We start from the raw sequence: 13,148 nt of genomic DNA on the forward strand, positions 1-13,148 counted from the left end.
TAATTTTTGATAAATTTTACCCTGCTTAAGAACTATGAAGTATAGATGGTCAGATAATTAGTAAAAACTATACATGTGTTTAATATATCTATTTGAAAAATGCTAGAAGATATCAATCTAGGCTTTCTCTAATATTTTAGATAACTTATCAGAGTTTTCCCATTTATGATGTATAAATAACCATTCTACTTAACCCTTTTCTAATACCCTTGTTCAAGCATTATATATGATATTAACTCTGCTTCTCTTGTTAAATGGCCCAATATTTGAAGTAAATGATGCTACAATGGTACGAACATTAGCTACGATTACATGTTTGTTGTGTGTTGGTAGTTTACATGATAGTATGTGACATTCTAATCTTATTTCACACTTCTAGACAAATAAATATATAATTTTTAGATTGTTTTTTGTACAGACCTATATATTGTTTTTTGTACAAACCTACATCGCACTTCAAAATTTAGCTATACCAGTGAATTGGTTCCTTGAACCCAAATCTGAACCTGAACCAGCAACTTAGGTTTTAGACAAGATGCTTGGACATTTTGCAATCTGAATTTGTAAGTGTTGACTTTAAAGTTCCAATTGGTAGTATTGCAGTTGCACTCTTGACCAAGTCACCATCATGACTGTAGTCTTTACTGTCTTTGTATTTCCATAAGTTATTTGTTCTATACTTGTTTCTGTGTCTGAATCCAGTATATTGTTCAATGTTTGTTTTTTCATATGTTTTCTCTATCTAATATGGTCCTGCAAAACGTCAATAACACATGAACTGGGGGAAGAATTCATTATTTTTTTTCTGAAAATGCTACTTCATTTGGCTATCTTGGAGGAAATTTTTCACTCTGGTAATTATGCCCTAATGACAAATGACATTGCATTATCACATAATAATGAAAACTTCAAAATTTGGAAGTATTCAAAGTTAATTACATCTTCAAATCGATCTAAATTATATATGTGTCATTTTAATTTGTTTCGCTCGCTTATTAATGAGGGTTTTATTTCCGATGGATCGGCTTGTAAAAGAATTATGACTTTTTTTCTTAAATTTGTGTGATTAATGGATCTTTGGACATGCTTGGAGTTTGAAAATGATGGTTTGCTGATTTTTTAATTTTAATCTAGAAAAAAATGGGTGGCTGGAATGTTCTCACATGTTAGAAGGTGTTGCATATAGGTGGTTTCGGACGTGTCTGGTGGTGGAAATCGCATAGCTTTGGACTAGCTGAATTTTTTTTTGTTGAGGTAAGACAGTTGTTGTAGCTGCATAAAATATGTAATGAGGTTTTAAGGGAAAGTTGTAATGAAGCATATGAAGAATATGATTAATTGACAGGTGACCTTTTTGAAGAGGAGGCAAGGGATACTAAAAAAGGCAAAGGAGCTTTTCGTAGTCTGCATTGCTAAGGTTCCAGACGTCATTATCTTAGCCAAAGGGAAAGTGTTCGAGTATGGCAACGTCAGGTATAATTTTTTATATAATTTCTTCTTTGCTTCAATGTGTTGTTATTTTGAATGATTTTAATGGTTTGTATTTCTTTTTGGAGAGTGATTGTTTAGTATAAATAGCTACAAAATGGTGGCATTCTTTGAAAATATGAAAAAAATAGTTTACATATGTGGAGAATTTGAAGGGATTTACGGTGTTTGAACAAGAAGCCGTGGAAACTTTGATTTATTAATGGCTGAATAAGTGTCTTTCTATTTTTAAATTAAATGTCTTTGTAAAGAGTGTTGTAAATCTTAGGGAATGGATGATTCTTTTAAGTAGAAATGCAGTATTTCGAAGGTTGTGCACTTTAAATATGTGAGACAACAGGAAAATGCTTTTTAGAAATTTATCAGGATTTACAGTAGTTGCTGGCATGAGTTTTTGATAGTCTTGATTCTGTTATATAGTATACTTTACAATATTTAATACTACCCTCTTCTTTTGGTTTAAATGATTGAGCCTTGTTTTTATTGTAACATATTATTCAAGTTGTGCCTTTTCAGTTTCCTATCGTAACCTGGCCCTAATACTACATTAATTTCCACGAATCAGCTTAAAGATTCAAATCCATAACCATCTGTCTTCTTTGAGGTTTTGGGCGTGGCACTATTCTTCCAAATTATTTAATTGCTAAAAATAATGTCATTGAAATGAGAGTATACCTAAACAAAGGCCCAGTTGTTAGCAAACTGGAAAATGTATTCCATTAATATCAGGTAACAGTGAGCACAGGAGAAGAAAAATTCATCTTCTCCTTCAACCAGATTCATTTCCCGTCCCTGCAATACAAAAAATAGACTTATCACCCACCACAAAAGCTAAATTAATTTTGATTCTTTGTATAGGATAATTTTTGGAAATAAGATGTTCATGTTTGATTACGAGGACTTGAAGAACTTCTAGAAAAGGTACTAAGATTGATGCCAAATTGATGCTTCCCAAAGATGTTGTTAGGGCTCTCTGGAAAGAGAAATGAATGTTTTGCTGCATTCCCCTCAGATAAAACAATGCCAAAACCCTTGCGGTTGTGATGTGCACTATATTTCTGAGTACCTCCATCACCCATCCCAAACACAGTATGAACGCCATTATGCTCAAGGCTGTATATTTCTGGCTGCCCAATATCCAGAAACAGATCCATATGAATACAATAAAAATGACCCAATAAGAGGGGCATATCAGCTCCGGGTATTTCTTAGTTTGGGACAGAGCCTTGGGGAGCAACTTTGATATATATTATATCCTGCAAGTGACATTGGGAAACAATTTATACATGAGAGGGTTTTGAAATATGCATGTCCGCTGTCTTACAATGAATATCCTGATTCCAGACAGGATATGTAGAATGCATTAAACTTCTAATCATTGCACATCTCATCAGTCATGCAGGAGAGGTAAACTAGAGTCACAATCACAACAATCAAGCACGGTATTGTAGTTGAGGATTAGAAAATCATTTTATATAATGTGATTCCTACAGACCATTTTGCTGGATTTGGATTACAATTTGTTTCATTACTAAATTATTTTCTTGTGGTTGTGGAAATCTATTCTTTATAAAAGAATCCTTTTGCAAAGAAAATTTCTTATTTTTTCAGGAAGAAACTCTTTTCTTATTTACAACTGTAGATCTAAGTTACAAATTGTCATCATCCTATATAAAGTTATTACTCTGATATTGCCAGTTCAATATGTAAAAATGGTGAAATGAAATTCATTGGGTCAATAGATAATAAAAATGTTCACTTGTCATAGATAGTTGATTGGTTGAAGGTAAATTGTTTCTTTGCAATCTTGTTTTCCAATGTTGTATTTCAATGTATTTCAGTTTTGTATTCTTATGTTTCTCATCAGTGAAGATGCTTTCTTATTATTTGATCACATGCGTTTCTATTTGCCGTGGTTCACTTCATACATTGGCTTACTATAAATTGAATATTTTTTTCATCTTGCAGGCAAGAGGAGTGTTTAAGGCTGTCTGAATAAAACCAGCTCACACAAGGTATTTATCAAATCAAAATAAACTTCTTTTATGAATACAAGATCTAATGACTATGATATGAGGAGAGTGTATGTGTGCATGAGTTTGGACACACGAATGATGACTCCATTTCTTCATTCTAATGATTACAATGATCGTAAACTCTATCAAGTTTTTTATTTTTCCTATTGAGTGTCATAGTCTTCCTAATCCAATTTTATTGTTGTAGCTTGCTATTTCAAAATATTCGTGGTGTCCACACAAAATGGTAGACCAGGTATTTATGTTGTTTTTGTACTCTTGATATCATTTTATTTAAATGAAATAGTAAATAGAATTTAATATTTATCTCATAGAGTAATATTTCATATCATCATTAATATGATTAAAATACTAAACTAGTTAGTTTTAGTTTTATTTAGAGTAATTTGCACTATTTATGAAATGTCTTTGTGACTGTGATGAAACCCTTGAAATTAGAAAATACCTTCAAAAATCTTACCATACAATGATTCTATGTGTAATAAGTCAGAAAAATACATTAATCTTACCTTTGGGATATTGAACCAACATAATCATAAGGTTTGAGGAGAGATTTTTGAAGAGAACTATGTTTTTTAGATGGTGCTTAGGTATGGTTGTGTGATGAGACGGTGGAGATGGTGCTTACCTATGGTCACATCCTTTTTTTGCTATAGAACCATGTTAAACAACAATACAAATCATTCTAACATATTATCTCGAGTTAGCTAAAGACATAAAAATATACAAATTAGGCTTTCCAAATTTTGATTTTCTCAAGTTGCAATCATGAGCTCTTGAAGAATATATACTATGCAAGTTAAAAACTTAGCACACTTATTGTTGATAGTACATGGTGGATTCAGGAAAATAGGACATCGTCATCATCTGAATATTCAGATGAACGAGCACCAAGACCTGCTCCAGGTACAAATGCATACTTCAATGAAATGATATATTGCACTTGCAAAAGGTGTGAAAATAGGAAACTAAAGAAGCGACGACTTGTTGGTATCCATAGAATGAAATATGGAGTTTATATAGAAGAGGTACATTGTAATAACATATCTTATAATAAAAATTCATACGCATATTGTTTAATACTCTATTTCTGATCATTTCATTTGATTTTTTTATTTATGAAAAGCCACTTACAACTCCGAACATCATTGAAGAACCAATGAATGATACTGATGATAGCCAATCCCAAGATGAAGAGCAAGATGCATTTATGGATGAAAGCACTTCACAGATAAATGAGGCTGGAGTTAATGAATTTATCCAAGACTTCTACACATCTTCTGAAGAAGTTATTGATTCACCCATAGCTCAGTTGGCAAGGATGCCTCTATTTCTAAATGCAGACACTTCTATACTAGCGACACTTATGTTATTGTTGAACTTGAAGGTTGCACATGGATTGACAAATACATGCTTTACTGACATATTAAGGTAGGATATATATTGCTATAAATTAATTCTCTTTGGTGTCTTCATTTATTTAAATATTTTGTATACTTATTAAAAAAATGAAATCATCATGTAGGCTTTTGGCAAACAAAATACTTCCAAAGGACAATAAGTTGCCTCATTCTCATAGAGAAGTATCTTCAATGATGAAAGACATTGGAATGGAGTACAATACATATGACGCATGTCCAAATGACCATATATTGTACTATGGAAAGAATGCAAATTTGAAGCAATGTCCAGTGTGTCAAACAAGTAGATATCGCCAAGATCAAGTGTCCAAGAAGGTTCCACATAAAGTATTACGGCATATTCCACTAAAGCCAAGGTTTGAGAGAATGTTCAAATGCAAGGAATTGGCAAAATATATGAATTATCATGCAGATGGGAGAAGTCAAGATGGTGTCATGCGTATGGCCGCAGATAGCAAATATTGGACAGAGATTGAGGAAAAATGGCCACATTTAAGAAATGAGCCAAGGAATGCAAGGATCTCTCTAGCAATGGATGGTGTCAATCCTTTTGGAGATCTTAGAACAACATATTCTGTATGGCCAGTTTTAATTATTAACAACAATCTTCCCCCATGGATGGCAATGAAAAAGGAGCATGCAATGTTAACTCTTATCATACCAGGTATTAGAACATATAAATTCAATGCTTTCTTGAAGATTTTATACAAATACTTCATTTTTCTTGAAACCAAATAATTTTGTTCTTTTATTTAGGGAAGTATCAAGTAAAGGATATGGATGTATACATGGAGCCCCTCATTGATGAGCTTCGCGAACTATGGAATGGTGTAAATATGTATGATGTATCAAGATCAATCAATGATAGAAACTTCCTCTTTCATGCAATATTGATCTGGACAATACATGATGCCCCTGGGCTCTCTATTTGTTGTGGTAATATACGAAAAATTTCATTTTGTAATTATTATTTTTGTTGTGCCATTCACTAACTCTAATTTCCATTCTTATTTTAGGGCTACAAACAAAGGGGAAACATGGTTGTCCAACATGTGGGCCAAAAACCTTACACAGGCAGTCAAAAGATCTCAATAAAACTGTGTATGATGAGTATAGACATTTCTTACCACAAAATCATTGCTATCGAGTGCGTGATAAAAACAAGTTTAATGGACAAGAAGTGGAAACAAGAAAGCCAAGAAGAATGAACCATGATACATATGACCATGATGAAGATCTTGCTGATTTTAATGAAGTGCTTGAAACACATGAGGAACCACAACGACAACAAGTCCATGAAGATGATGACTTCATTGATTTTCATTTACCTATAGTTGAAGGTGATGAAGATCATGAAAGCAATAGTATTAATTTATTTGTGGATTTAGGGCCTACTAATGATGGGTTATTTATGCCATCAGATGAGGACATTGCATCTGAGGATGATATGGTTTGATAACCATGCTCACTTTAAGATTATTGTAGGTAATAAGTACATTAATAGACACTTGTATATGAGTATTGAGTTTATTTAAAAAATAGTTTTATGTTTGGTGGAGGCACATGATATAACATGCTAGAAATTGTCAATTGAATATTTGGGAAACTTTACACAATCAAAATCTAGGAACTTTATGCAATCACCACCTACTCAAGATAAATGTAATATAAAAAACTCAAAAAAATGCATGTTGACCACTGCTTATGTTGATGATTAATGAAATCTGTATATGTTATTGTTAATGGGGCACTAAATTTGAATTTTTTACTAATATTGTTTGCATATGTTCTCTAAAAAATATGTTCTTATTTTTATTATATTGTCATTGTGTACATCTTCAAGAATGTGGCCCAAAGTGCTACAAATTCGTCTGTGGGGGATCCATTGATTTTAAATGCTTTAGTTGAAATGTTAAAAAATGGACAAGGGCAACAGATAACGATGATGGTGCAGGAGGTAAGCTTGAAAATTATTGTTTATAATATCAATTATCAAATGTTACCTTTTATATAATGTTATTTTATATCTATGGAATGCAGGCCATTTCAAAAGTCATTCCAACCCCTATTACATCAGTTAGTACATCTACTACTATAACAGTGGTAAAATATGATCAAGATTATTATGCATTTAATAACCTTATTTCAGTTTATCTAGTTACTATTTTTTGTGCTTTTTTATACACAAGAAATTTGGAAGTAACTCAATTAAGCATGTATTTTGCTGGTATGCAGGATTCAACTATGCCCACCAATACATCTATTGCTATGCCAAAGGTAGGATGACATGATTTTTTTGAGTAAGCTTGATTAAAATATTTAACTTATTATACCATCAAAATATTTATATTTGTACTTGCAGAATATTTCAAGGACAACTCCAAAAAGAATGCAATCTACTAGTGTACAGGCTCATGGTATACCCTCTATGTGTAGAACAAAAACACCTATGACACGAGTTGGATCAAGTGCAAAACCTCATAGCAAACCATCTACATCTAAAACAAATGTTCCTAACGAACCTGTTGAATCAGAAATGACTGGCCCTATTAGGAGCACATCAAATGTGGGTTCTTTAAGAATTCTTCCACCTACATTGGAACAAGTTTAGTTAAGGAGTAATAAAGACTCACAATTCCATCTTTAATATAATGTTATTTTATATCTACGGAATGCAAGTCATTTCGAATGTCATTCCGACCTCTATTACATTAGTTACTACATCTAGTACTATATTAGTGGTAAAATCTGATCAAGATTATTATGCATTTATTATCTGCATTTTAGTTTCTCTACCTACTATTTATTGTGTTTTTTTATACACAAGACATTTGGAAAGTAACTCAATTGACCATGTATTCTGCTGGTATGCAGGATCCAACTATGCCCACCAATACATCTTTTGGTATACCAAAGGTAGGATCTGATGACATTTTTGAGCAAGCTTACTTACATTAATTTCATCTTATTATACCATCAAAATATGTATATTTGTACTTGCAGAATATTTCAGGGACAGCTCCAACAAGCATGCATTGTACTGGTGTATAGGCTCATGGTATACCATCTATGTCTACAACAAAAACACCTATGACAAGAGTGGGATCAAGTGAAAAACCTCATACCAGACCATCTACATCAAACACTAATGTTCCTAATGGACCTGTTGAGTTGCGAATGAATGCCCCTATTAGGAGCACACCAAATGTGGGTTCTATAAGAATTCTTCCACCTACATTGGAACAAATTTCCTTAAGGAGTAATAGAGACTCACAATCAAGAATGTTAAGGATGTTACCAGATACTCCTGAAAATATTGGAATCAGACAAGAAATGATTAAACAAATTCAGCTATGTGATAGGGCATTACTGGAGACTGCAGGGACTACCTCAGATGAACAGGTAAAATTTCAAAGAGATATAATAAATTCTTGTTCATGTGAAGTTCATATATTTTTTTAGAAATATAGATTTCAATTGTTGTTACTTTTAAATTTTCAGATATTGAAAGGATTGGTTTATTCTTAGATTTGATTTATCACTGTTAACTTGGTAGTGTAAGAGATATATTTCAAATGGAATTTGTTCTTTCTTTTGTTTGCTACTGATATCAATGAACTGAAATAATATTTTTTCCCCATCAATGACTTCTCCTACCAACATCATGTTAGTATAGAAATATATAGGAAAATAAATAGTCTCTTGTTGATTAAATTAGTGCTGCTGTATTCAGTGATCAATACTTGCTATATAATTATTGAACGAGTGAAGGAGAATTGTTGCCGGATTGAAGATTTGATATATATATATATATATATATATATATATATATATATATATATATATATATATATATATATATATATATATATATATATATATATATATATATTAGATCAGTAATATCACTTCATATATTTATTAGCTATTATTGTAATTTTCTTTCTTTACTTCTGTACTTGAGAGTATAAGTTTGTATGCTCCAAATATATGTTGTTGCATATGGGTGTTTCGTATTTATATTATTTTACTGGTAGATAGACATGCCTTGTAGAACTTTATGTATTATATATATTTTTCAGATGTAAATAGCAAATCTGAAATTTTCTATAGCTCTTCGTGTAGCAGCAATATTTATTATATATGTGTGTGTATCAATGTTGACATACATGATATAATAGAGTAACAAGTATTCCTTTTTTGGCACATGATTATTTGAAAATTAATTCATATCCTTAGTATAGTCTATTTGTTAGCATTGTCTTTTCTTTGATTGCTCATTTATGGATGATGTCTTTGCACTTGTTCTGGATTTGACAATAGTTTAATATTTTGGTTGGGGTTTAACTGATTTCAAAATTTAATTATAAATACAGGAAGTAAATGAGCAAGTGACTGATGTGCCTGTAAGGGGATTTGTCTCAACCCCCAAGACTACAAAAGTATCATTAGTAACTACAAAAGGATTGCAAGAACTAACAATATTGCTCACCTCTGAAGGAAATGTGCTGAAGGATGAAACAAGCCTAAAATACTTTCACTTTATATATCGTCGTGTGGAAAATTTATTTGGAGATACCATCCAAAGGGATTGGAGGAATCAACCTATAGATAAAAAGGAAGAACTCTTTAATGATGTCATTACAACATTTGGCGATCCTGGTTTTAATAAAGATGTTATTCTAGATATAGCATGTAAGTACATACACTCAAAAAGAGATAATTTAAGGCTAAAATTGGTCAAAAACTTGAAGTATCCGCGTCCAGCTTGGATCACAAATCAAGTGACATGGGATGAACTTGTGAAAGATGCCAAGTTTAAGAGGAAGGTCGACGAGAATCCAAACTACAAGGCATCTATACAAGGAAGTAAAAGACGCCTTCGTGATACAAGCAATGCAACCAAAGCTCGAGTGTCAAGGATCGGTTCTCATAAATTAGGATCTGGTGGATATAATAGCATTCGTGCTAGCATGGTAAGTGAATATTTAATCTATTATATTCACTATCTTAGTAATAATTGTTTAAGTTAATTCGATTGTGTTAGTCATTGTACCTTATAATTTTATTTCTCTTTGTTAATATAGGTTCACCATTTTGAAAAGGAAGCAGTAGAGAAGGACTTGAAGTATGCTTTGCTACATGGTTCACAAGGCCTTCGACAATATATGATTGATCGAGGGGACAAATTAATCAATAGTGAAAAATTTGATGTATGTAATTTATATATTTTATGACATGGATTAAATTAATTGGATAAATTATGTTTTAATACTTAACTTGTTTTGTGTATAGGAAGCTGAAAATTCAAACTCGTCAACTGAAGCATCTAGTAGTGAGCATGAAGATAAGATGCATTCACACAATGCAATAAATGTTCCTGAAACTCAAAAGTCAACCATCATTGAATCTGAACAAATGGGAGAGAAGAATAATGACGAAAATGTTCAATGCAATGAGCAATCTGAAACGACAATCCGTCTAGTGCCTCGTAGAAAGAGAACAAAAAGGAAACAGATGCATACAAATATTTCGTAGAAGATAACATAAAAATAGATTAAATTTAATACAACTTTGCCTTTTACTTATAAAAATAATGCATGCATTATTTCTAGGCTTTGTTTCTACTACTGTTATTTGTGCACGTTGTGCTACATTCTATTCTTGGAGTTGCAAAAAACTTTAATAAATATGTTAAACTAATGAAGTAGCAGTAATTTGTGGTGTTTGAGAACATTCAGTTGGTAATAGTCTTTGAACTCTTTGCATATAACATATCTAATTTGATTGTTGTAAACACATTTTTTCATTAAATTGTTGAGGTTAACAGAAATTAGAAGAGATCAAGGTAATATTGCTATTCTTTTCTATTATTGTTTTGGGTCAACTTGCAGTTTTTAGTATGGGAGGTAATTTGAAAACAGTTGTTGTAATTTTATTTGGGTTTGACACATTTTTATTGTTGTTATAGATCATTTGGTTAAGCTCTCAAATGAGTTTGTGTTGACTGTACATTCATAGGAAACATCAAATTCTACATATACGAGGCAGTAGATTCTATCCATTATCTACCTCTCTAGTGAAAAAACTTCCATACTTCTAAATTTTAGAGAACATATTGGAGACACTCATACAAGGCTGAGAACTGCAGAGACTAACCAAGATATAAGTTGTGTGACTGGGTTGCAATAAATACGTAAGCAATTTCTGGAAAAGTTCAAACAGGTAAGCCATTACGCATTCTAATTAGGGCATTCAATAAACATATTCTATTTTTGTAATTACAAGTGGGTCTCTAACCCTTTACCTTATCATTGTTTGATCTCAAATGGATGAATTCTGACTTGTATTTACTGCAGGTTTCCCTAGGAGATGATGGGTAAAATGCAAATGGGTTGTGTGAATTAGGCAGCACATTCAAATTGATAGAGACTGCAACAAATCATTTTAGGTAGTTATTTTAGATTCCTCAACTATGATATATATGAGTTATAAATGTAATATTGAACTATTCTTATTTAATACAGTTATTTGAAGAGATGAGGTGGACCACGTGTGTTGGACTTGGATATGAAGTCCACAATGACTGGTGGTGTGCAAGATATCAATGGAGAAGATGTTGTAACTCAAAACCACATCATTACTCGTTGGAGTACATTACTATTGTCAGGCAATTTCGTAATCACATTTCTTACTGCTAACATTATATTATTTTAGAGATCTATGATATATAGTTTTACTGATTCTGAATTTGATTGTCTTCACTTGACAAGAGATCATTACTTACTGTTTGTAGGTAACTTCATCATTAATTTTCTTTCCGCTAACATAATCTTAACTTAGAGATGGCATCATTTTACTAGATATGTATATTACTGATTCTGAATTTGATTGTCTAGATTTAGTTACATCTATCAGCTCCCTACAATATATAATATATTTATGTAATGTTAACTTGATGTGTGTATTTATCGTTGATATGGACAAAATATTAACATGAAAGCGTTTATCAAACAATCAATGGGCATGACCAACCTAATTATGGTATCTTTAGCATTGCCAGTAACTGGATTATCATAATTTACAGACTATTAATTGGGATCAGCTTTTCAATATATATATATATATATATATTTTCGTAAAAGGTCCATACACCCGTACTATTATTAGATAGAAGAAAACATTACAACAGTAGGAATGTTTCCAAGCACAGTCAAAACAACATAAAGTACAATGTCATAATGAGACTGTCATTTAGATCATCAAGAGGACGAAGAAGACTGGGATGCTTGCTTACACATGGCGAACCCTGTATTGTCATATCAGCATTTGTTTAGATCTCGCTCTTTCAACACAACCTTTGAGCCATTCTGAGGGTAAATGATTAGAAAACCCAAGGGAGGAATCAAATCTCTAAGTAGAAAATCTGCAGCTACAAAACTCGACTGGATAAGACTCTGCTCTGTACTCACATTAAAATGGGTACGATAGTTGTGATCCAACAGACACATTGGGTGTTGAAGTTAGTAAACCTTTTGAAAAGCGGAGACCATATGAGAAGCAGGGGCAGGTTGTGATTTCAACATACAGCTGCACTCTACCTTCGAAAGAGTACCCTCTATGGTAAATGTAGGTTGCACTACTCCCTCAGGTACTGCTTGAACCTCCATGGGAAAATAATTATCTTTCCCAGAAACAAAAGTGGGAATCTCCAAATCTGCCCCAACCTTGGCAAGTCCTTTGACTGACCTACTCTCGTCAGAGGGTGAAGAACTCATAACAGAATCCTTGACATAAAAATGAAGCCCCTTGCATGATTTAAGTTGAACACTCAAATCTGGGTGCAACAGTTGAAACTGGACTTCTAGGGGATTTTGAAGCTGCAAATCCTCCTCTGCCCCCCTCAGATGGTAATTTATAACATTCATAACCTCCTGTTGGTTATTGATAACGTTCAAATTCTCCTGATGGTTATTGATAACATTCATGTCCTGAGAATCACCATTACCCAATTTGACATGATGTAAAAGACCCTCAGGATCAATATCCCTGGAATTTGTAGTGATAAGTTGACAAGACTTGTTCTGATCATCGTGGGAACAAGGGACTTTTTGTGGGGGTTTATTTCTTGAACACTTTTGTGCAAGAGAAGATGGATCAGGACAAAATCAATACCCTCTGCTGGAACCCCACACTCAAAAAC

General features: G+C 32.5%; 2 protein-coding genes and 1 long non-coding RNA gene across 3 annotated transcripts; all 3 read left to right on the forward strand.

The window, feature by feature from the left end:
* The first annotated feature begins 1,343 nt into the window (after nucleotides 1-1,343).
* Nucleotides 1,344-8,127, forward strand: LOC149536380 (uncharacterized). The gene is made up of 8 exons (XM_089805465.1): nucleotides 1,344-1,473; nucleotides 3,457-3,503; nucleotides 3,712-3,759; nucleotides 6,789-6,902; nucleotides 6,986-7,048; nucleotides 7,181-7,222; nucleotides 7,820-7,861; nucleotides 7,949-8,127. Exons 3-8 carry the CDS (start codon nucleotides 3,748-3,750, stop codon nucleotides 7,994-7,996), a joined length of 321 nt encoding a protein of 106 aa, XP_089661591.1. The 5' UTR covers nucleotides 1,344-1,473; nucleotides 3,457-3,503; nucleotides 3,712-3,747; the 3' UTR covers nucleotides 7,997-8,127.
* On the forward strand, nucleotides 8,013-10,543 carry LOC149536381 (uncharacterized). Its single transcript, XM_089805464.1, has 4 exons — nucleotides 8,013-8,347; nucleotides 9,322-9,921; nucleotides 10,033-10,158; nucleotides 10,241-10,543. Exons 1-4 carry the CDS (start codon nucleotides 8,015-8,017, stop codon nucleotides 10,481-10,483), a joined length of 1,302 nt encoding a protein of 433 aa, XP_089661590.1. The 5' UTR covers nucleotides 8,013-8,014; the 3' UTR covers nucleotides 10,484-10,543.
* A 359-nt stretch (nucleotides 10,544-10,902) lies between these two features.
* On the forward strand, nucleotides 10,903-11,673 carry LOC149536382 (uncharacterized). The gene is made up of 3 exons (XR_016356644.1): nucleotides 10,903-11,170; nucleotides 11,305-11,396; nucleotides 11,473-11,673. It is a non-coding gene; the product is annotated as an uncharacterized LOC149536382 (long non-coding RNA).
* Nucleotides 11,674-13,148: the final 1,475 nt, after the last annotated feature.

The sequence above is a fragment of the Cupressus sempervirens genome, chromosome 10 (assembly GCF_028749045.1).
Source record: "Cupressus sempervirens isolate cs-2001-9-10 chromosome 10, ASM2874904v1, whole genome shotgun sequence".
Classification (NCBI taxonomy): domain Eukaryota; kingdom Viridiplantae; phylum Streptophyta; class Pinopsida; order Cupressales; family Cupressaceae; genus Cupressus; species Cupressus sempervirens.

What these genes read in the sequence shown, in the direction of transcription:
- LOC149536381 (XM_089805464.1), top strand. Translation starts at nt 8,015, where the DNA reads ATGTCTACAACAAAAACACCTATGACAAGAGTGGGATCAAGTGAAAAA. An exon ending in ATAGCATTCGTGCTAGCATG is followed by an intron (nt 9,922 to 10,032) that starts GTAAGTGAATAT and finishes TTGTTAATATAG; the next exon opens with GTTCACCATTTTGAAAAGGA. An exon ending in TCAATAGTGAAAAATTTGAT is followed by an intron (nt 10,159 to 10,240) that starts GTATGTAATTTA and finishes TTTTGTGTATAG; the next exon opens with GAAGCTGAAAATTCAAACTC.
- LOC149536380 (XM_089805465.1), top strand. An exon ending in CATCTATTGCTATGCCAAAG is followed by an intron (nt 7,223 to 7,819) that starts GTAGGATGACAT and finishes GCTGGTATGCAG; the next exon opens with GATCCAACTATGCCCACCAA. An exon ending in CATCTTTTGGTATACCAAAG is followed by an intron (nt 7,862 to 7,948) that starts GTAGGATCTGAT and finishes TTGTACTTGCAG; the next exon opens with AATATTTCAGGGACAGCTCC.